The sequence below is a fragment of the Corvus moneduloides genome, chromosome 2 (assembly GCF_009650955.1).
Source record: "Corvus moneduloides isolate bCorMon1 chromosome 2, bCorMon1.pri, whole genome shotgun sequence".
NCBI classification, from domain to species: Eukaryota; Metazoa; Chordata; class Aves; order Passeriformes; family Corvidae; genus Corvus; species Corvus moneduloides.
Window position 1 is genome coordinate 17,074,161 of NC_045477.1, and position 21,858 is coordinate 17,096,018.

Sequence of the window (21,858 nt, forward strand, 5' to 3'; positions counted from 1 at the left end):
TACGTAAAAAGCAATTCACATTTTATTTTAAATTTCAATAAACTGTACAAAAATGTTTCATTCTCACCAAAAATAACAGCAATATTTTCAATCTTACTCCTAGACAAACAACACACTCTTATTTTAATCTTTCCAGAGTGAGTTTACAAATAAACATACTATAAGATGCATGGGTTTGCGTCAGAGTCGGGGCAAACAGATTTAAATGTTTGTGAAATAAATTTTAAGTTTTTTGTGTCTTTTAGGAATTTAAATACTCCTGCCATGCCTGTTAAGCCTAAAGAAAAAAAGTTTTGTGTCTGACACAAAGGAATGTAAACAGTCATCAAGAGATTAAAGAGGTTGAGGTTGACTCTTCCAACAAAACCATAAACGTACCCCTATATCACTGACATTCACTTTACACCGAGACCTGTCCACAGCATGGGGATCATGCAATAGCTGAATCCACTCTCCAAAATGCCACTTAAATATACATCAAGGACTTTCTTAAACGTTTGGGGTTTTTTTAAAAATCCTAAGTAACAGAACTGAAATAGATTATACTCTTTTTAATATTTTGAGTTTCTTTCTTATCCTAATTCATCAGTGAATATGTAACAGCCCCATCAGATCTACAATCATAATGTACTTTTTCCACAATGCAATAGAGTAAACGAGCACCTAGTTAAGCCAATCAGATGTAGAAAGCACCTCTGCCAAGAGCACGGGCTTGTGTCAGCCTTGATTTTGTTTGCCAAACACATTTAGTATGGACTTACAACACATAATTTAGGTCATTGACCACAGCTTGTTCAGTCCAAGGCCTAAAATGGAAACACAATTGCAGTGATTTTTTAAGATTTCAACATTTTTTTTTCCCCAGCTTTGAAACTTAATTAAGAACAAGCTGTTTCAATAGATCAATTAGAGCTTAAAAATTTAGGCATCATCTGTTACTTCAGAATTGTTTGAAGGAATACAGTCTTGAAATTCCACTTTATCCGGGTAGAGTTTAATGTAAGTGTCCACCATCAAATCTAAGTCATGTTTTATGTCAAAGTTTATGTTCAGCAAAGCAAGGTTGCTTGACCTTTGCTCTGTCAAGGTGTTTTTCAGGTATGCCTTTAAGCGCTTTCGCCCTATTCCGTATTTTTCATTCTCCACCTTCATCACTGGAAGTAAGCACAAGACTTTAAGCAATGCATAAACATTAGGGAAAAACTTTATGTCGGGCAAGTGAAGTGCTTCATAAATAGTAGCTGGAAGTTCAATATCTTTTCCTCTGTGCTTCCACTTGATTCTCCAACAGTGAAGCTCAGCAGAAAGTGTGTCTGGATTGGGCAAGTCATTTTTGAACATGTCAGCATGATGCTCCTCAGACGTATTGAATTTGAGCTGTCCCATGACTGAGGGCACTAACGACAAACATTTAAGAGCTTTTAAATGTTGTTCTGAGAAAATATCTTTTAATTCTTGAATAATATGCTCTACTGTCGGGACACTTAGGATTTCTTTGTAATAATTTTCTGATGTCGTATCAGGGTCGAAGTTCCCCTGTTGTGCCCTGCGAAATTTTCCTGGGAGTTTAATTTGTACATCCAGTTTTGTAGCCAAATTTGTTGCTTCCTCAAACCAAAATTCATGGTAAACTTCAATATTCTCCATCACTTCATTCAGAGAGTGCAATACTGCTGTTAAACTGCCAGCTGCAAAGAACACATCTGATGTTTGTCCCTGGAGATTTTTTCCAAATGCTCTTGTAAAAGACAGAACATTTTTCATAATTACAATAGTGACAATGAAATCAAAATCTGTTAATGCACTTGAAAGTACAAATGCTCGACCGACAATGAAGTTGTTCCACCTGACAGACAAGTCACTGCTCACAGTATCCAAGCACAGTACCAATGCTTGCAGGAGGTCCACTAAAACCTCAAAAGTATCATGCCTGCCTGTCCACTGAGAACGGCAGATCTTCTTCAACTCATTACCCTTCTCCTCATTGTCCTGAAAAAGAACAGAAATTGTGTTGTCCAGTTCTACTAGTAATTGTGGAGACTGACTAAAAAGACAGCAAACTTCTTCAATTGTTCCTAATGCAATGGAAACACCAACAACAGGAACAGATTTTGCCAGCCAAACATTTAAGGCACATGAGGAACACAGTGTATACACAGCTTGTGGATACTTTTCCAAGAGTCTTGTAGCCACAACTTTCATTTTAGAAGCAAACCCACTGGAGACGATGTAGGCTTGACCCCGACAGTACTCCATGTTTAGACCCCACTTTTCAGTAATAGTCGCATGGAACTTAACAGCTAAAATTTCAGGATCAGCCTCATATGGTAAAAACCCAATGAATTCTTCTCTTAGATTGTGAGAATCATCAACGAACCTGACCAACACTGGCAAATGTTCCTCTCCTGCTATGTCTACTACTTCATCGGTAACAATAGAAAAGAAGTGTGAGTCTCTTACTTCCCTCAGTGTCTCCTCTCTAACACAGTTTTCACAGATCTCAAGCATTTGTTTCTGCTGACTTTTTGAACAGTACTCAAGGTTGACTGCAGTCATCTCAAATCGTTTCCTCAGAACTTCATCACCACTGTTTATTCTATATTCCAGTAGAGCCTGAAAGTTATCGGAAGTAAAAATACCTTCTGGAAGTTCATCAACATTATGGCCATCCAATGGAATATTTTGTTTACCCATTAGGATCAAAATTTCAAATAATGATTTAAGGTAATCTTTGTTTTCTCTTTCTTCCAGTGTTAAGGGGACAGCTTTTTCCTCTTGTTCTTCCCCTCCTTCCTCCGAGACAGTACTTTGCTCATTGTTTTCATTTGATTCTTGAGTTGCCTGTTTTCCTTCAAAAGCTTCATCAACTACAAAATGAGAAATACTGTGTCAAAAATAAAACATAACATTTACTTACTCATTATCTTTAAGTTACCAGAGTCCAGAGGATAATGTTTCCAGTTTAAAAGTGAATGAGTATTTTGGAAAAAATTTAGACTGGCTGGCTGAATCAAGAAGGAACTCAGTTATCCTCCTGATATATATAAACTAATAGTTATAAGTCCTTCATTACTTTGTCAGCCTTAGCAAATAAAGTTATTATCTCAATTATTTTGACCACTTACTCTTTTGCTGCTTCAATGTTCTTATTTCATCTTCACTCTTAAAAAAACAAACAAAAATAACTTATATTGATGACAATGTCTAACACGTGACCTTAAAATATTAACACATCAAGATCAGATACGAATACTGTAGATAAGACCAGTTAACATTTGCCAAAAAGTGCTAGAAACTCCAAGACCAGGAAGTTTCTTGAGGTAGTTTATTGCTGCCATGACATGTATCTACTAACTACATGAGAACAGTTGTATTAGGAGGTTCTTCAATATGTATAATTATTAGTAAATAGACTCTACTGCAATTTGATAATGTCCTGTCAGTAGATAGAACTATCTTTAACTCCATTTTCAGTCAACAGATGCAACCAAACTCACAAAGTAGTACTTAGAAATTGTCTGCAATTTTTCAAGCATAAACAGAGATTATGAGTGGAATTCCTCCTAGTTGTCGGTATACTTATAACCACAGGGACACTTTCTCCCTAAATGACACACAAGACACAATCCCACAAAAAAATTTCTCAATCTTGGTTTTATCCATGGATCATCTTTTCAGAACAATAAGCTAAAACAAGCATGTCTGAATTGATTCAGATTTCAGAAGTTAAATGTGTGAACCAAAGATCACAATCAATATGCAGCAAGAATTTTGGAGTATCATGCATCAGTTGTGTTCAGTTGGCACTGAAGTAACAAGAAAAAGAAAACTATACATTTGATTTGGATGAAAGAATCAGCTCTAGATCAACATATTTAATTTTCCAGATTATTTCTTAACAACTTCCTTAGTAGATAAAATTTTTGTCATGCATTTAACTTATAATCAACAAAAAGAGATACATGAATAGGCAGCCTAGAAAATACAAACACTCAAGCGCTAAATATTATTATTTGATATTTTTGTGTAAAAGTTTCACATTAACTTACTTGCCTTTTTTTCTTTTAATAATAAACCAATAATTTTACATTAAAAATTTACCAGCTCTTTTATCCTTTTCCTATGTCTGCTGTGGGGATTGTTCAGGTGACTTGTAAGATCAAATATAGTTGGCACAGCATTATCCCGTAACACAGTTCTGTATGGGCTCTGTAAGAAGACAGACATCTAGATTAGGGAATTCTTTGAGAAATTTCAGACACTGTGCCTTTTTTTTTCTCTCCTTCTTTTCTCCTTTATTTTATTATTCTAAAGTACTTTGACTTTCTGATGTTACCAAAGAGCAAGCTAAGCAACTCACATTTCAGGGATATCAAGAGAACACTGAAAGTGAGAAGTAGACAGATACTACAGAAAACTCCAACCCGAACTGCAAATGCTTTTTTTCCTCCCCATTATCTTCATATCAAAGACCCTGGATGCAATAATTTTAATTTACTGCAATATTATGGTTTTTTAAAAATAAACATTCTGGATAAAAAGACATTTATGCATCAGGAAGGAAACATTTTGTTACTATTGTGTTTTGGGTTTTATCACTTATTTCACAATTCCAGAAACATTTAATTGTGAAAACGTTCAATTGCTTCTTTTTGTAGAACTACGAAGTCCACAAAACACACTGTGAAAGATCATATGGAAGGAAAATTTATCTATGAATAAACAAAAAGAAGAAAAGACTTCTAGATGATCATACAAATGCTTCCAGTTAAAAAAAATACTTCAAGTAGAATTTTGTAATTTGGATATACTGTAAACCTTTGTTATAAATACTGGCTAATTTCCATTAAGCACAAAATTGTAACTGACGTCATCTGTCATTAGACTGAACAACATTTCAAACAAACCAAGTTTCATAGAGCTTCTTTCAGAGTCATAATTACTTCAAATTTTCATTTGTTTCTGGGATGCTGGCTAATTAGAGACCCCATCACATGTAATACCACCAGGACTCCAGAGTTTGACCTGCATATTTTAATTATCCTTCAAAACTAAAAGACTGGTTTTGCCTATGTACCAGAGTGAAATTCAGCCTAGAAATTAAAATTTGATACAAAGTCCCAAGTCTACCCTTTCCTACTGTTATGCAAGCTGTTAAAATCATACTATCTTGTTGACAAAGAGAATTGAAAGCTATTATTTCATTAACAAAAACAGTGCTTTGATTTTAGCCAGAAAAAACGTAACAGGAAATTAAAGCTTGACAGATGTAAAGAGTATTTAAATCTTGTGGCCAGAGCAGAGTGTAATTTAACCAAATCACACCATGTACACACTTCAGTAACAGGACATTAATAAGTTTAAATAATTAGAGATATGCAAACTTACATCAAATAAACTTACATAATATTGTAACCTCTAGTGAAACAAAACAAGCATGAGGAAAGCACTGCAGTGAGGGCCAGTGTTCAACAAACACCTTAAACCAGCAGGGGCACTGCTTTTTCTCTCGCCTCCAACTGTTCATTTTCATTTTCAATGTCTGTGAGCCTGTGTGGAGCCCCAGACAATGACAGTGACCCCAATTAAGACTAAGAGATTAATTTTCCAGTTACCCAGGAGCTCAAAGATTAAAAGGCAGCATTCTGGTGAAAAATGTCAGTCCCATTTTGCAAGATGCAGCAAACAAATGCTTGTTTTTACTTACACTTCTGCATATCATAGAAGTCTCAAAATGTTTAGCACACAATCTGTAATGCTTGTTGAGTTGATCTGGAGTTTTATCTTCTAAATCTGCCCTTCGACAGTTCTCTACCCATCTTTGACATCTGCATGTAAGGAGAAGAATTAGATAATCTTAGGATAAAACAAACTCCCTTAAAATTTCAAACCATACTCAAAATTGGAGCAGAAGTGAGCCCAGACCTTGATGCAAGGCTTAGGAAAGTTCTTTACAACTTCCTTTTGAACACCCCATCGAATCTTTGTAAAAACTACTTTTTCTGCTTTTGCTCACCACTCAACATCACCCCAGCAAATTCAGGAATCCTTTCCCTTACTTTATGTATTCTTGCCTTTGTCACAGACACACACAGAGCAGACTGTAGCACAGTTGCTTGTGGTGATGCGATACCTTTATTGTATTTTTATATAAGTTTTCTGTACCCCAATGGTTCATCCCTACCTTCCCCACTCCTACTCCCAGCTGGTTTGCCCCAGACCCAAGCCGCTCCCCCGGTGCTCCCTACATGGTTGTTCTCCTCCCCTTGTTCTAGCTCTTTCCCTATCAATCACCCAAACCCCTCCTGTTGTTCCCGAAGGTCCAGTGTCCATCATCTGAAACCTCCCAGTTTACCCTTATATGGTCCTTGTCAATCCCCCGAGACCCTACCCCTCTAGATACCTCCCCCTTTGGAAATCCCCTAAACCTCGATGTCCCATTGGGGCATGTGATCCCTTTCCCTCCTCCCCTTGAGGCTATTGGCCCAAGGAAATGTCTATCCTCGTCCATAGCCCTCCCTTAGAGATTTCTATTGGTCCCCTGTTAAGCCATCCCCATTGTAACACCTCCCTTTATAAGAGGTTCCCTGGAGCTGTTTGAGGCTTGTCCCCTGTGAGTTTCATCCAATAAACTTGGATTATCCCGTGTGGCAAGCCTCCTTGCTACTTTTTATCCTCTCCCTCATCCGGACTGCTGACTGTTACTGTGCCTGGAGCTTCAGCTCCCCTGGGCAGAGCTGAGCCCCTGAGGAGCAGTTTTAAAGCCAAGAGCCTCCAGCTGCTCCCCACTCCTGTCGCATACTGCAGGAGCTAGCCTGCGCAGTGGTCGGTGGCGGTCATTGCGACAGTTGCTCATGAAACCTACTTAATTCTAAAGAATTTGCTCTTAAAAAGAAAAAAAAAACAAAGAGATGTCCTTGTAGTCTAAAGTCATAAAGTTTTCAAAGCAGTTTTCAAGATAGTTGTCTTCTCCACCTCCTTTGAAAATACAGTATTCTTCTTATTTATTGTGGTCACTGGGGAGTTGAGAGTAGATTTATGAAAGTGAAATAACAACAATAGAAAAACAACCATTCTACAGACAGTGCTTCCATGCCTGAAGAAAGTTCTCCTTAGATACATATTTTTACAACGTATTTACTTCTGCTTTGGATTAGTTCTCCAAGGTATAACACAAAGATAAAGAAATATTTCCCTTACTAATAGGACTCCATTTAGGTATGCAAGAGACTCTTTCCTCTGGTGAGTAAACCACTTGCAGTAATTGATGTAAATGCAGAAGTCAGCTTAGACTTCTGCTAATGGGGTATATGCCATCCCTCTCTGAGCAATAAGGTTACTTGTTCTGTTGCTAGAAGTTAGGAGAAAGCAATTTTACTATTATTTTTGACTGCAAACATGAAATTATTGTTTATAGCAGTAAGGAGGGAGAAAAACAACTAGAGGTTACTCAACAATAAAGGAACAAAGGCTGTCTTGTCAGATGTTTTGGTGGGCAGCCCAAATGAGTAAATCACAGGTCCGAGTGGATTCACTTCTACTTCAGCTCAGTAAAGGGCAACTGTCCAGATGAAAGAGTAGAATCTTAGATTCTGATCTCTGCTGGCTGAACCATTTGTTAATCTCAATTTTTTGCTCATGCAAAATATCAAAATAACAGTGGCGGCAAATGCCGTAAGTCAGGAATCATTTCTAATATTGCTCTTGGAGATCCATACAGAGTATCCTTAGTAACAACTTAAAATAAGGAAAGAAAAAAAATGTTTTAAAAAATCAGGGGTTTTGGCACAACAGATCTTGCATGCTTGTCTGAGCAGTGCAATCACCCCAAAAAGAGAGCAGGGGAGCTTTTTTCACTTAAACAAATTATATAAACACTCTTTTTAAGTGGGAGACTGGCATGTAAATTGTATTGACCCTGGCTCTCAGACTTTCTCAGTGGCTGTCGACTACTGAACAACTCATTAAATGTGATCACAAAGGCTGATCAGCCTCCTCAATAGTTAGTGGGGAGGGTTTCAGTCCAAAGAAAGAGCCTAACCCCTGGTGTTACCTGCTTCTCTCAGTGATTCAGAGAAGCTGACAAACACTGACAAAGAGCAAAGCCAGAGCTCCTTACATTACATTAACTCCTCTGAATCATCTCCTGGCAACCATAGGGGGACAAATTGGTGGCAGCAATGGTGCATTTAGAACTGGCACACAGCTGTCAAGGACAGACAAATATCAGCCTGAATTCCTTGTCCTCCAATGTTGATGCCAACCAGAGAAGCTAAGTAGGTACCAGTAATAGTCAAGGATCAGATCAGTGAGTGACAGCAAAAGATACCACCAGCTCTTCAGAGGGGGCTTACTCAAAAATGAGTCTCACACTGATTTCCTTAACCACCCAATATTCCTTTCCCTTATCAAGTTCTTTGACAGTTGCACAAAAACTGGCTGTGGCTGCTTGCTGCCTTTTGTGCTGAAGTAAACATCGCTGACTGTGATGCCGAATTATTTTTGCCATTTTTATCTATTCTCTGCATTCTTTACATATATATTTGTAGCTTTGTAGCCTATTGTTATATCTGTGGCTAGTTTTCCCAGTATTTTCCCTACCTTTTCCCTAGGCAGAAAACCAAAACACATTCCAAGGCCCCCTATCCTATCTTGCTTCTTTCTGGGAACCAAGGCTGAAAAACAGCTCTTCGAGACACATTTTCATAAACAATGTTTAGTTCCCATCTAAGGGGGAGGGCAGGATTCAGAGAGGGTTGAACCAGGGGAAATAGCATCACCTCTTATGTATCTTGATGCCCGAAAGATAGGCTGGAAATAAATCCCCATAGACTGATGTCTATAGAGCAGGTATTTGTTTATTGCAGCGCAGGTGGTGAGGGGGGATTTTTCCTCCTAACTCACCTGCCTTCATCAAGTGCTGTGGTATATTTATACAGTAAATTTTATTTAGTGTTGCTATGTCATTACAGCATCATCACATACATGCCGGAACTAATTTACATAGCATGATCTCATGGTTATTAGCTAATTCTTTGCACTGTGCATACACTTCCCCAGTTCGGGGGTCTGCGGGGGTCTTTGATGAAGGCTTCTAGAGTCTTCTTCACACTTGAACTTTTCAACTTTGTCTTTGGGGCATGCGCAGTTGCGATGCTCTTCAGTCCATCTGGGCTTAACCGGCCTAAATTCTTTGTTTTGTGGCTAATTGGCTTTGGCTTGCCAATTTCTCATTAGTACTACACTTATCTATCTCTAAAACTATACACCTGGTAAGTTTTTGTTTGTTTGTTTCTTTCTTTCTTTCTCTTTTTCTCTTTTTCTCTTTTTCTCTATTCTGCACATAAGCAACTAGTTAACTATATACTAGCCATTACATTGTATAAAAAGTTATTCATATTAGATTATATGGGTATCAAAAGTTATGATTCAGGTTATATAAGCATCAGGTTATAGGTATAGAAGCTATGATTCAGGCTACATAAGTAAAAGCTGTGATTCAGGCTATATAACTACAGAAGGCTATACTTCAGCTTATATTCTTATATTGATATTCTTCAGGTTATATTGATAAAAAGTCATGATTCGGGTTATATTGATATTAAGGTTACATAGATATCTTATAACCCAAGCTTTATAAGCACTTTGTTACTTTGACCTAAGTTCTATAGACTTCAATCTAATTGGTGATTTTTGTCAATTATGCTAATTTGCCAAACTTTTAAAACTGTATTCACCCAATGGGAAGTGGGCATTTTGTGGACATTTTTCCCTATCTGCCCCTAGAGACCTCCAATGCAGACCAGCCATTGTGTTACCTCCTATACTAATATTATCTCAGGGGTGTGTTGTTTTATTTCTAGGTTCATTAAGGCATCACCTGAGCACATGATCCAAAAGCCCTTGGTGTACTGAGCCCCAGTTTGAGGATCTTAACCACACAATCCTAGTGTGGTTTGGGTTGGAAAGGACCTTACAGCCCATCCAGCCCCTGCCATGGGCAGGGACACCTTCCACTAGACCCGGTTGCTCCAAGCCCCGTCCAGCCTGGCCTTGGACACTTCCAGGGATGGGGCAGCCACAACTTTCCTGGGCAACCTGTGCCAGGGCCTCTCCACCCTCACAGCCCTCACTTCCCAATACCTAATCTAAATTTCTCCTCTTTCATATCATGGATCAGACATGGGCACCAAACTTCTCAACCCACTGGAGCAGCAGATCAGCAACCAGAGTTCTCAAAATTTAGGAAGCTCTACTGGCAAAGGCTGAAATGTTGACATTCTCTCAAGTAGCTACAGGACTAAAAGGAAGTGGCAGGTTATATGACTGAACTCAAACCTGCAAACTCCACTGGAGTCTGAATTCAGCCCTTCAGTCTCACTGTGAGTTTGGTTCCAAATAGAACACTCTCTGAGGAATGGAATAACAAAGCAAAAGGAAGTCAGACCCCTGAGATCACCTGCTATAGCTCTGCATGGTATTATCCAAGCAGCAACTAGAAAGATCTTAGAATAAAATTATGTATTAACTTTTCTCAAATCTTTCAGTATTCAACTAATGCATATATGTATTGTTACACAAGTTCTTCAGCTGCAATACATTTGGCACAAATAAAAAGCCATCTCAATGCAATATATTACACCACTGCTGTTGAGGAATACACCTAATGCAAGTAGCTTCAGTGTTTTCAGGCTGTGAATTGGCACTGACCTTGTGCCTAACAAAGTCCAAGAAGTCCTGTGGCACTGGCTGGCTGGGGGTGGCTGGTCCTGCCTTGGGTCACCACAACCTCACACAGAGGTACAGGCTTAGGGCAGAGTGGCTGGAAAGCTACCTGGTAGAAAGGCCCTGGGGGTGCTAGTCAACAGTGGTTGAACACTGGCGTGCCCAGGTGGTCAAAAAGGCCGAGGACACCTGGCCTGTACACGCAGTGGTGTTGCCACGGGCCCAGGGCAGTGAATGTCCCTCTGTGCTGGGCACTGGTGAGGCACCTTGTTGGGGTTTTAGGAGCTCTCCTGGTTTTTTTGGTTGGTTTTTTTTTTCTGTTAAAGGAATCCCCCCCCCCCCCCCCACATGTTGCTAGGGGAACAAATGGCTGGGTGCTTAAGAAAAACAAAAGACGTGGCTGCTTTTTTTGTTTCAGCTGGGTGTGTGGGCAGTTAGGTCTCCGGCTTTCGGACAGAGAGGAGTCTGCTTTCTTCGGCTGCTTTTCCTTGTGCTGGAAAGCACCGGGATCCCAAAGCCGCCCTCCCTGCCCCGCTCGGAGCGGGGCCATGGCCGCCCTGCCCCGCCGTGGCTTCGAGCCTTCGCTACGTTGTAGCCGTGCTCAACCTGCCTGCCCAGACTTCCGGGGGGTTCCCCATTTGGATACATCGCGTCTGCCACCCGGGATTTGTGCTCGGCCCTGCCATTCGAGCCTGCCGTTTCCAGCCTGCTGTTCCCGAGGGTCCAGCCGGACACCGGGATCAGCTGCCCAGGGCTTTGTGAAGCTTCTTTGTCCCATCCCTCCCGGGACCCCAGGCCACCGGTGCCGCGTGCTCCTCGAGCTCGCTCCGGAGCGCCCCCTGCAGCCGCGGGGGAACCATCGCACCTGCCCTGCTCACCGGGAGCCGCCAGCGCCCCTGCCGGCTGCGAGCGGAACTGCACCCGAGGGGAAAGGGCCTGACAGCCGAGAAGGCTGGGACTGGGTTTGTGATTGCTGTTACTGCCATAGTTATTGTTGTTTGTTTGACTGGTTATACACATATAGATATATAATAGTAAAGAACTGTTATTCCTATTTCCCACATCTTTGCCTAAAAGCCCCCTTGATTTCAAAATTATAGTAACTCGGAGGGAAGGGAGGTTGCATCTGCCATTCCAAGAGAGGCTTCTGCCTTCCTTAGCAGACACCTGTCTTTCAAACCAAGACACACCTCCAGTCCTGGGGTCAGTTTTGGGCTCCTTGCAACCTCAGTGTAGATGCTGGAGTGTGTATAGAGAAGGGAAAGGAGTTGGGGAAGGGTCTGGAGCACCAGAAGCAGCTGAGGGACCTGCAGGGGCTCAGCCTGGCGAAAAGCAGGCTCAGGGGGAACCTTTTTGTTCTCCACAACTCCCTGACAGGAGGGTGCAGCCAGGTGAGGGTCAGGCTTTGCTCCCAGAGAACAAGGAAGGGACAGGGCAAGAGGAAACAGCCTCAAGTTGTACCAGAGGAGGTTTAGGTCGGCTAAATTTCCTCACTGAAAGGTAGTTAGGTACTGGAACAGGCTTCCCAAAGAAGTAGTGGAATCACCATACCTGGTAGTCCTCAAAAGGACTACCACTACTACCACTACTGTGGCACTTGAGGACAGCGTTGAGTGGTGAACATGGTGGTGCTGGCTTAATAGTAGGACTTGATGATCTTGGAGGGCTTTTCTAACCTTAAGTCTCTGTGACTTTATTTTGTGAATACTGGGGTAACTTAAAGGCTTAGCTAAACCTGGTTCAGAGAGCAAGACTGATAGCAAGGTTGTTCATATTTAAAAAATCCCCAAAACCCGAAGTGCAGCAACCCAAACTCTTACAGTAATGATTCATGCCACTACATGCACATCATAGACAGCATTTTAACATATGGTGATTCTTTCAAGATATTTTAACCTAAGAGTTCATTTACTATCTTTTTTGTGGGGTTGTAAAAGTATTTTCTTCGTTTGAAAGTAAATAGGCAATTGGTTCACAGACAAAACATTTCTGGAGAGCACAGAAAACACCAGCTGAAGTAATTGTTCACTCTGGTGTGCTGCTATTAGGTGCACATGGATTCCCTTCAAAAAACTTGCTTGTGAGAAATGCTCGTCTTCAAAATGTGTGCTATTTGTGTCCTTTTTTACGGAAAAGTTATCCTTTTTGTGAATTCAGATTTGGTTGTAGCTATTTGGATGGATTGTCAGGGTGTCAGTTTGAAGTACCATGCCAAGAACCGGTTCTCCAGCAGCAGTTCTCCAGCACGTTTTGTACAAATGTGAGATTTTCTGTAGACTAGTACTTGCTTATAATGGTGGTAATTTTGTGTATGGTTTTAAAGCATATTTATTAATGCATATTTTAGACATATACATTTATATAGGTAAGAGGATTTTTACATAGGTAAGAGGTAAATTACTTTCTCTAGAATAAAGAGAACAGTTGTTGTCTCAAGAATATTTGGTGTTATCCATAAATGGCAAGCATCGCCTGTGTGACCCAGGTTAGCAGCACAGTCACAGCAGCAGGAAATCTTTTTACTTTTCAAAACAATGTTATTTATATTAACTTGGAGGACACAGTTTCATTTTCATCCAGGACAAAGATATGCAAAGGGTCCTGTCTGAGCAGGGAACTGGTGTTTTGTTGCCTAAGACTTTATATTGCCTCTTCAGCAAAAAGAAAAGGAAAAAACTTCCGTTAATTAAAAAAAAAAAAAAAAAGTAGATATAAGAAAATGCTTTAAAGTTCTGTTGCGGTCTTCAGGAGGTAGACAGTTAGGTCTATTAAACATGCAGAGAATTTTGACACCTACTACAATGCAATAAGGTATAAAACTACCATGTGAATTTATACTTGTACAATATGTAGATGATTTGTTACTTGCCAGCAAGGCATATGAAGATCGAAAGATACTATTTGTCTATGCACTGCTTTAGCAGGAAAAGGCCACTATGCATCTCTGTAAGCTTCAGCCGTGTTGTCAGGAAGTAAAACATTTAGGATTTATATTAACAAAAGGACAAAGATTAGGAGACCCAGAAAAAGTCCAGGATATGGTAACCAGGCTGTGGTTACTCAACCAGTAACAAAAAAAGAACAGTTGTGAGGATTTCTTAGAGGTAGAAAGATATGGCAGACTCTGGATATACCGGGGTAAAGCAGCTCAGTAAATCATTGGCAGAGAGTACTGCTAAGGAAACTTCCCTGTCAGACCACCCAGGAGCCACTCCGGCTATCACTCGCACCACCTGAGCTGGGACCAAGGCCCCTTGGCAGCTCCATGCTCCACACTCCCATAGTCAGACTGAGTTTCCTCAGCAGCTTGACCCTAGGTTTCCCATAGCACAGTTTCAGTTATATCAATCCTTAAAATAATTTCATCACAGTGCAGTAAAATGGCAGCTCAAGATGGTGCCTCCGAGAAGGGACCCCAAACAAGTCTAAGTCCTCTTGCCAGTCTAAGTGTGGGAAAGTTTGGGTCTCGTCAACTCCTGCAGTGTCTCAGAGCATCCATTTGCTTGGCTGTGCCACAGGTCCCTGTGCCGTTTTGTTGGGCAAAGGGTCGGCAGTTGCCTCATGCCTCCAGAGCTCCATCTGCAGCTGGCACTGCAGCTGCCTCTGAGCTGCCAGCAGTGAATGGATTCCTTAACACTACCAAGACAGAGGATGTGGAGCCTGTGCAGTGGGGTCCAGAAACAGAAAAAGCTTTCCAAGCTATTAAAAGGAGTTTTAGCTTTGCTCTGGCATTGGGATTGCCAGATTACTCCAAGGCCTTTTGAACTATTTTTGCATGAGAAGACAGGCTTATGGAGCTTGTGAAGTCCTTACTCAAAACCTATATCCACATCGCTGCCCTGAGTCATTACTCAACTCAACTGGATGCTGTAGCAGCAGGGAATAATTCCTATGTCAAAAGCAATAGCAGCAACAGCAATTACCATGAAAAGGAGCAGACTTAGGTCTGAGTCACCCAACAACTATGTGTACATTAAGTGGACATGATTCTTAAACATGCTTCACAAGCATCATCCCCACAGAGAGCATATAGTTGTGAATAAATTATTTTAAATATACATATTATTTTGAGATTTTTTTTTTAATCCAGCAACTTTATTTCCTGTTCCCTTCAATAGTGAGCTGCATCATGATGTGCTCAGGTAGTGTTTCACTCCAGCCACCTACAGGGAGATACGCATGATCAATCTCTAGAGAACTTGGATCTAATCCCATTCTCCAATGGATCTTCATACATGAACGGAAAATGACACACAGCCTACATAGGGATGAAAAACTTTGAGGCACCTGAAGCAGAACCTTTACAACCCTTCGTGAATGCCCAAGGAGCTGAATTGACCTGCGTTAGGAAGAGCAGCCTGGTGGGGATGTAATTAATGAGTGACTATACTAATTCTAAATATGCTTTTGAAGAGTGTCATACAATCTCTGTGCTATGGAAAGAACCAGAGTTCTTTACCTTGGCAGAAAAGAATGTATCTAATGGAACTGAAATACAAGTGGTGCTGGAAGCTAGCAAGCTTACAAGAGAAATTGCTCTAGTACACTGTCCAGCTCATACCAAAGGCTCCTGTGAAACAAAGAAATAATAAAACTGCTCAAACTTGTAGTCAGGTAGATTTAAAATGGCCTGGAGTTTAGGAGTAGTACTATGGGATAGCAAGATATTGGACATAACTCTCACCAACCTCTAGAGTGGTCATCAACAGGAATAGTATTTGGGCAGAAAATTATACCTCAGACCAGCCTCTTAGAAAATAAATGGTTGGAGACCACTTCACACAAAGTAATAAATGATAAATAAAATAAAATACAGCTACATGACATACAACCTAGAGAGGAAGGATTAATTAAGGTATTTTCAGGAAAATCCAAATTGGAACTTAAATAGGAGGGACCATACACTGTCATATACTCTTTGCTGTTAAGTTTTAGGTAAGGAAACTGGATACACCATTCTCACATCAAACAAGTAGTGGATGGTCAACCAGTTGATTGTGATTTTATATTGGTAATCATTTAAGTATTTGTTCACAGGAATCTATAATGTTGTACTCTACCCTGGTAATCCTGTTAGCTTTGTTATACTTGTTACTTTGAATAATGCTGTACATAAAGGCAGCAGTTACAGAATGGGTGCACAGACATATATGCCCAGGGATTATATAAAAGCCCAGGGATTTCTTGGTTCAGGGTCAATCCCCAGAAGCATCAGTTCAAGCTGTTATTATGTTATGATTAAAGTGCTGAAAGGAATCAGACATCTGACACTCTGCTACAAAAAACCCAAGCTTGAGGCTGAAAGGAAAACTTGTCTGCCACCATGACTGTAGGCATGTCCAAGGAGTCAAACAGCACTCTTTGCTTCACTGGAGCCACCTGCCCTGGAGAGGCTTCGTTCACAAAAATTTGACTCCCACAGTGGCTCCTGAATGATCAGGCAGGAAAGTTTCCTTAATACCACTTAGGCATTGCTCATTAGCTTTTTAAGAAGGTTTCTTCAGTCACAAACTTTACATTTTCAGAGATCAGCTGGCATCTCATGGAAGTTGAAATGGCATTTTACGGAGGTGCAGCCATTGCCTCAGTACTGGTCAACTGCAATAGAACATGCTCTTTGCTTAAGAAGTATTTTGTTCTAAACTCTCATATCTCAACTGTAACTCAAGCCACCATGATGAACAGAGCCACAATCACAGATGAAAGTTAAGCAAACATCTTACTGTGGGGATCACTGCCTAGACTGCATAACACTATAAAATACACAACCTTATGGAGGTAACAGAGGCTACTTATACTAGTTTGATTTGAAAAGACAACATCCCACCCATTAAATGCTGGTGGTTCCTTTCCAAAGGCTGATCTCTGAACCCTTTATCGTCTCAAGCAGCCACAATGAAAGAAGGTAGTCTTAACAGGTTAGCTCTCACTAACTTCCTAATACCTGAAAGATCAGACTTGGAGTGTCTAACTGGAACTGCTTAGCACTGAACTGGGAAAACACTAAAGGCAATTACCCAGCTATTATGGAAACATTGAAAACAGTAAGGTAATAGAAACAATTTACCTGGGACTATCCATTTGCCATCAAAGATTTTTTAAAATTAAAATTTATTTTAAGATGTATTCTAACAACTTTACTTTCAACTTTCCCACCATAAGCTGCCAAGTGCAAATAACATTTTGGCACAAAGTACTTTGCTCACCATCCCAGTCTGACCTATAAAAGTGAGAGCAAGCAGTACAAGGAACACATTGTCATTTCCATCTGCAGAGTGCTGTACATCAACCCACAGAATAAACCAACACCTTCAAGTCTGTAAAACCAAAAGGATGCATGGATTTATCAGTTTCTAAATGCTGTGGGTAAAATAGAATATATTATCAACTTTGGAGAGAAAGTCGTAAGATATTAAGGGGGGGAACCTCTAGAGAACTTAGAACATTATCTTTGTCACTGACTGTTTTTAAGAGCACAAAGATGCTCACAGTTTCTCCTTCCTTTGGACAGAGGATTCTGCTGCTCTACTACGCTCTTTTGAGACCCCATCTGAAATACTGTGTACAGTATGCCCCAATATAAAGAAAGACATGGAAATGTTGGACCAAGTTCAGAGGAGACCACAAAGTTGGTAAGATGTAGGAACCCAGAGTGCCGAGAATATTTCTCTGCCAGTTTTTAAGGGTTCTTACCCCCCTGAACAACACTGTTTTAACCTCCAACCTTGGGAAAAATTACCAACAATCAGACAAGAACTAGAAAATACGGTGGTGTGACTTAGGTGATAGACTACTTGTTGGGGAAGATGAAACAGGAAAGCCTTATAAATATGATTGCCTGACAAAAGATTTTGGGAATATGAAAACTACAGGCGACATCGAAATGAAAGCCACTTTTGAATTACCAAATCTTAGTTACTGAACAACTGGAAAACAATGGTATGGCCGACTGAAGGTAATCCCCTCTTGATTGAACAATACCCTCTGCTTGCAGGCAGGTCCAAGGGTCAGAGCAGACCCTACTAGCTCAGCAGAAGGGGTCCAAAGAGTAGTTTTTAGAAGTTAAGATGTAACACTCTATGGTAATATAAGAACTCTTATAGGCTGTATGTAAATGCTATAGGATTTGTATCTTGTATTAGATTGGTTAGTGACAATTAGAATATTCAGTACAGAAGATGATTTATTGTATTGTAACCAGGACTTCATCACTTCTTTTTCACTCTCATTCCTCTCGCTCTCTCTCTCTCTTTACTTACCCGCTTACTCTCTTGCTCTCCTGGGCCTGCTCCGAGCTGAGTCTGGCAGCTCTAAGCAGTGCCCCTGTACCCACGCCCTTTGCAATAAACCGCATGTTCCAAGATCTGACTTCAGAGATCTCCATCCGTCCCGACCGTCCGACCCACCCCAAGCTCCCGCAACTACTGTGTAAGACTGTCACAGGGTGAAAAATTTAGAGGTTTTGGGCTTCTCTTTGTAGTAAATAGGTAAGAGTAAAAAATATCAAAATGGAGAATTGTTGTTGTTCTCTAAACCTTCTTTTTCTTCTTCTACTACTCCATGTTTTGCAGTAAAAGTAGTTTGGAGTGATTGGATAGAGAACTCCGCAGTTCCTGCCCGTGTTACTGAATAATTGGTAGGAAAGTGAAATAATATACGTTTTTAGTAACTATTGGTTAAATTATCTTTAAAAGGCCATGTAAATCTTCATAATTAGACTTCTCTCCTGCTTTCTGTGCTCTATGCTGTACCTGGGTCACGCTAGTGGCTCTGTTCCTCTGATAAGACTTAATAAACAACTATGCGGCAACACTGAAACTCCAGGAAAAGTCTTGGTTTATCTTTGAAACGCCTTGCAAGGACTTTTAGAAAATTCTCTCCCATCAGGAGGGATTTGATTTATGGCACGGTTCAGTGTCAGTAAGAGGACTGGAGCACCTCCCTATGGAGACAGGACAAGAAAGTTGTGGCTGTTCAGCCTGGAGAAGAGAAGGTTGTGTAGAGACCTCACAGCAACTTCAAGTGTCTGAAGGAGCCTTACAGGGAAGTCAGAGAGAGACTCTGCATCAGGAACTGTAGTGACAGGACAAGGGGGAATGGCTTCAGACTGTAAGAGAGGAAATTTAGGTTAGATATATGGAGGAAATATTTTACAATGAGGGTTTGGAGGCCCTGGCACAGGTTGCCCAGAGAAGATGAAGCTGCCCCATTCGTGGACATGTTCCAAGGCCAGGCTGGATGGGGCTGGGAGCAAGGCGGTCTAATGGAAGGTGTACCTGCCTGTGGCTTGGAACGAGATGAGCTTTAAGGTTCCTTCCAACCTAAACCATCCTAGAGTTTATAAAATACGGTTTCAAAAAAGTAAATCTTTAATATGTAATCATTTAATTGCACACATTTAACTATATCTCCGCACTGCTACCATGGAAAACACTCATTCAAAATGTCTTTCCATAGAAAAATTATAAACTCTAGAGGCTATTTTCTTCATACAATAAACTGTCACCTATTAACCAATTCTGCACAGCTTGATGTGACTCACATTTTACAGCATGGACCTCTTTACAAATTGAGACTGAAGCTGAGACAGCACCGAATTTCTTCAATTCCACACAAACAGCAGACATTCCTTTGTGTGAGTTCCTGAGGGTCTCACAGGACAGAAGGTAGAAAGAGACAACAGCAGGAGCAAATCATACAAATGAAAGAATAGGTACCCAACCACTTTGATTTCAGTTCTTATTAAAAGAAAAAGCATATGGAATATGGATTGTACTACAATACCTTGCATGTACTAGGCATCACGAAGAGGTCTGGATAGCCAAGTTTTATGGCAAAGCATTGCATTCATCCAAGAGAACTTCGTAACATATCTGAAATCACAGCTTTAGAGAGCAGCTACTACCTATAGAAGTTTTTCGTATCTTCACTTGAAATCGCTTGGAGGGTCTATTTCCTTAGAAAATACTGCATATGCATAATTCCCATGGGGTTTTGATTTTTCCAAAGATCAGGCCAAGCAGCTTCAAGGAAGGAAGCAAACAAATATCATGTATAAATCATAAAAAAATTCAGCCTTAACTACCTACTCTTAGAAGAGAGATAACTGATATTGCTCTATGCCTATGCACCTTTCAAAATTGTGGGCATCATGTTAAATCAAGTGATTTTAAGAGTGTTATCTCGATTTAAGGGTGACCTTTTACATGGGAGTTTCTGTGTCTAAGTACATGATTTATTTTTCACTGTCTCTCACTCACATACTTTTTGCTCTACCAGTACACCAGCCCCACTTTCCACCCATTTCACCCCTTTCTCCCATCACTTCTGCTATTGCTCATGATGCTTTGCCACCATCCCAGCAATCCTCTGACAGCTCCTGTGTCGCATTTGCCACGCACACACCTCATCGTCCAGCACCACATCGCCTAATACAGAGCAGGACTGATAGACCTTCACTGCTTGAGCCAGTGCAGAACCTGCGCGGGCTCCCCACAGTGTAGAGCTCCCCCACCTCAGCCCATGGCTCCGGCACCCTCCAGCTGCCCCACAACCTCTCACAGACATACATCCCATCTGCACCGCCTCACACACAACTACCACCCCACCCTGCCCACAGCCAGGCAGCCCCTAGTCCCCTCTCGGCCAGGCACCCCCTCCCCGCCACGTCCCGAAGCGACACCGCTCCCATCCCACCACTCCCCCGAGGGGCGGCAAGCCGCAGCCGCGGCCGTCCCGGCGCAGGCGCAGCCGCCCGCCCGCCACAGCCCGGAGGGTCCCGCGGCCCCGCCCCGCCGGCGCCACAGCGAGCGCGGCCTCCGCAGGCACCACCGGAGCTCCGAGCGCCCGCCGGCCCTGCGGGTAAGAAGGCGCGGAGAGAGAGGTGCGGGGGAAGTAGAGCGAGTAGGAGGGAGGGAGCCGCCTCCCCGGCGTGGTGTCTCAGGCAGGCAGCGCTGTGGGCCAGCGGGGCCTGAGGGGGAGAGCCGGGCGCTCCTCCCCCAGCCTGTGCCTCCCGAGGTGGTCTCACCTGGCCGGGTCCCGGGGAAAGCGGAAGAAGGCCAGGTCGGACTGGGTTGCTCTTGCGGGTTGCAGTTGGGCGCCGCGCAGAAGTTCGGCATGGTTCCCCCGGCCGGCCCTTTAAATCCGCGGGCCGGCGGGAGGGAGGGGGAGGGGGAGGGGGGGGAGGAGGGTGCGTTGTGTGGGGTGGAGGAGAAGGAGGAGGAGGCGGCGGCGGCGGCGGTGGTGGTGGCGGCGGCCGGAGGGGAGGGAGGGCGAGAAGCGGCTCCACAGTGCTGTGAGCGGCCGGGAGGATTCAGCGCCGCGCTCCGCCGGGCCGGGGCCGCCTCCTTCCCACACTGCACCGCGCGCGCCCGCCGCGGGCACGGCATGTCCCTGCGCGTGCGCGCGGGGAGCGGACAAGACGGGGGAGCGCATGCGCGGGGGAGCGGGATGTGTTTGTGTGCTGCTGTGTGTGTTACACGGCGTGTGGTCATTACACCGTGCCTGTGTTACCCCGGGTGTGTCTCTGTGTTACGCCGTGTGTTTGTTACGGCATGTGCATTTGCGCGCGTTGCGCCGTACATGTGATGCCGTGTGCTCGTGTGTGACGCCATACGTGTGTTACACCGTGGCCACTCCAAAACACAGTGTAGGAGGGAGATCATAACATTTTTTTGACGTCATAACAGACAAGCACTTTTTTAACCTCCGCAGCTCTTTCTTCTCCGCTCCAACTTATTCATGTCAGTCCGGTCTTCCTGCTCTCTCCTGCCACATTATCCCTTTTTTTTCATTCATGTATTTGGAGCCCTACGTAATTTTCTCATCTAACCTCCAGTTTCCAACCACAGTACCTCCAGTTCCCCCATAAACTCCACGACTGGTTTCCCTCTCTTTGCTTACAGCTTCTAGTCACCACCCACAGGTCTCCAGCCGGCCAGCCTCATTGTTACAGTTCTGATCATTTGTGGCTAAGTTTCCCTTAGTTTCCTCCGTGAGGAGACTCTCAGAGGGGTGGGTGAGTGGAGCAGGGCGGGGCTGGCATCCTTCTGCTGGGGCTGCTCCCCATCTGTACATGTGCTACGCTGTGTCTGCTTTAAAACCAGGCGTAGGGTGGACATCAAGGCCATAACA

General features: G+C 42.4%; 1 protein-coding gene and 1 long non-coding RNA gene across 2 annotated transcripts in view; one reads left to right on the forward strand and one right to left on the reverse strand.

Moving 5' to 3' along the window:
* THAP12 (THAP domain containing 12) lies at window positions 1–21,173 on the reverse strand. Its single transcript, XM_032097817.1, is given in 6 exon segments — window positions 1–2,867; window positions 3,126–3,162; window positions 4,102–4,209; window positions 5,708–5,828; window positions 20,753–20,808; window positions 20,811–21,173. Coding segments are annotated over 6 exon segments (2,571 nt in total). The 5' UTR covers window positions 21,114–21,173; the 3' UTR covers window positions 1–921.
* The window catches only part of LOC116438827, an 8,253-nt gene continuing 6,875 nt past the window's right edge, over window positions 20,481–21,858 (forward strand). The window contains exon 1 of the long non-coding RNA XR_004237936.1: window positions 20,481–20,586. This is a non-coding gene — a long non-coding RNA (uncharacterized LOC116438827). The remainder of the gene's footprint in view (window positions 20,587–21,858) is intronic.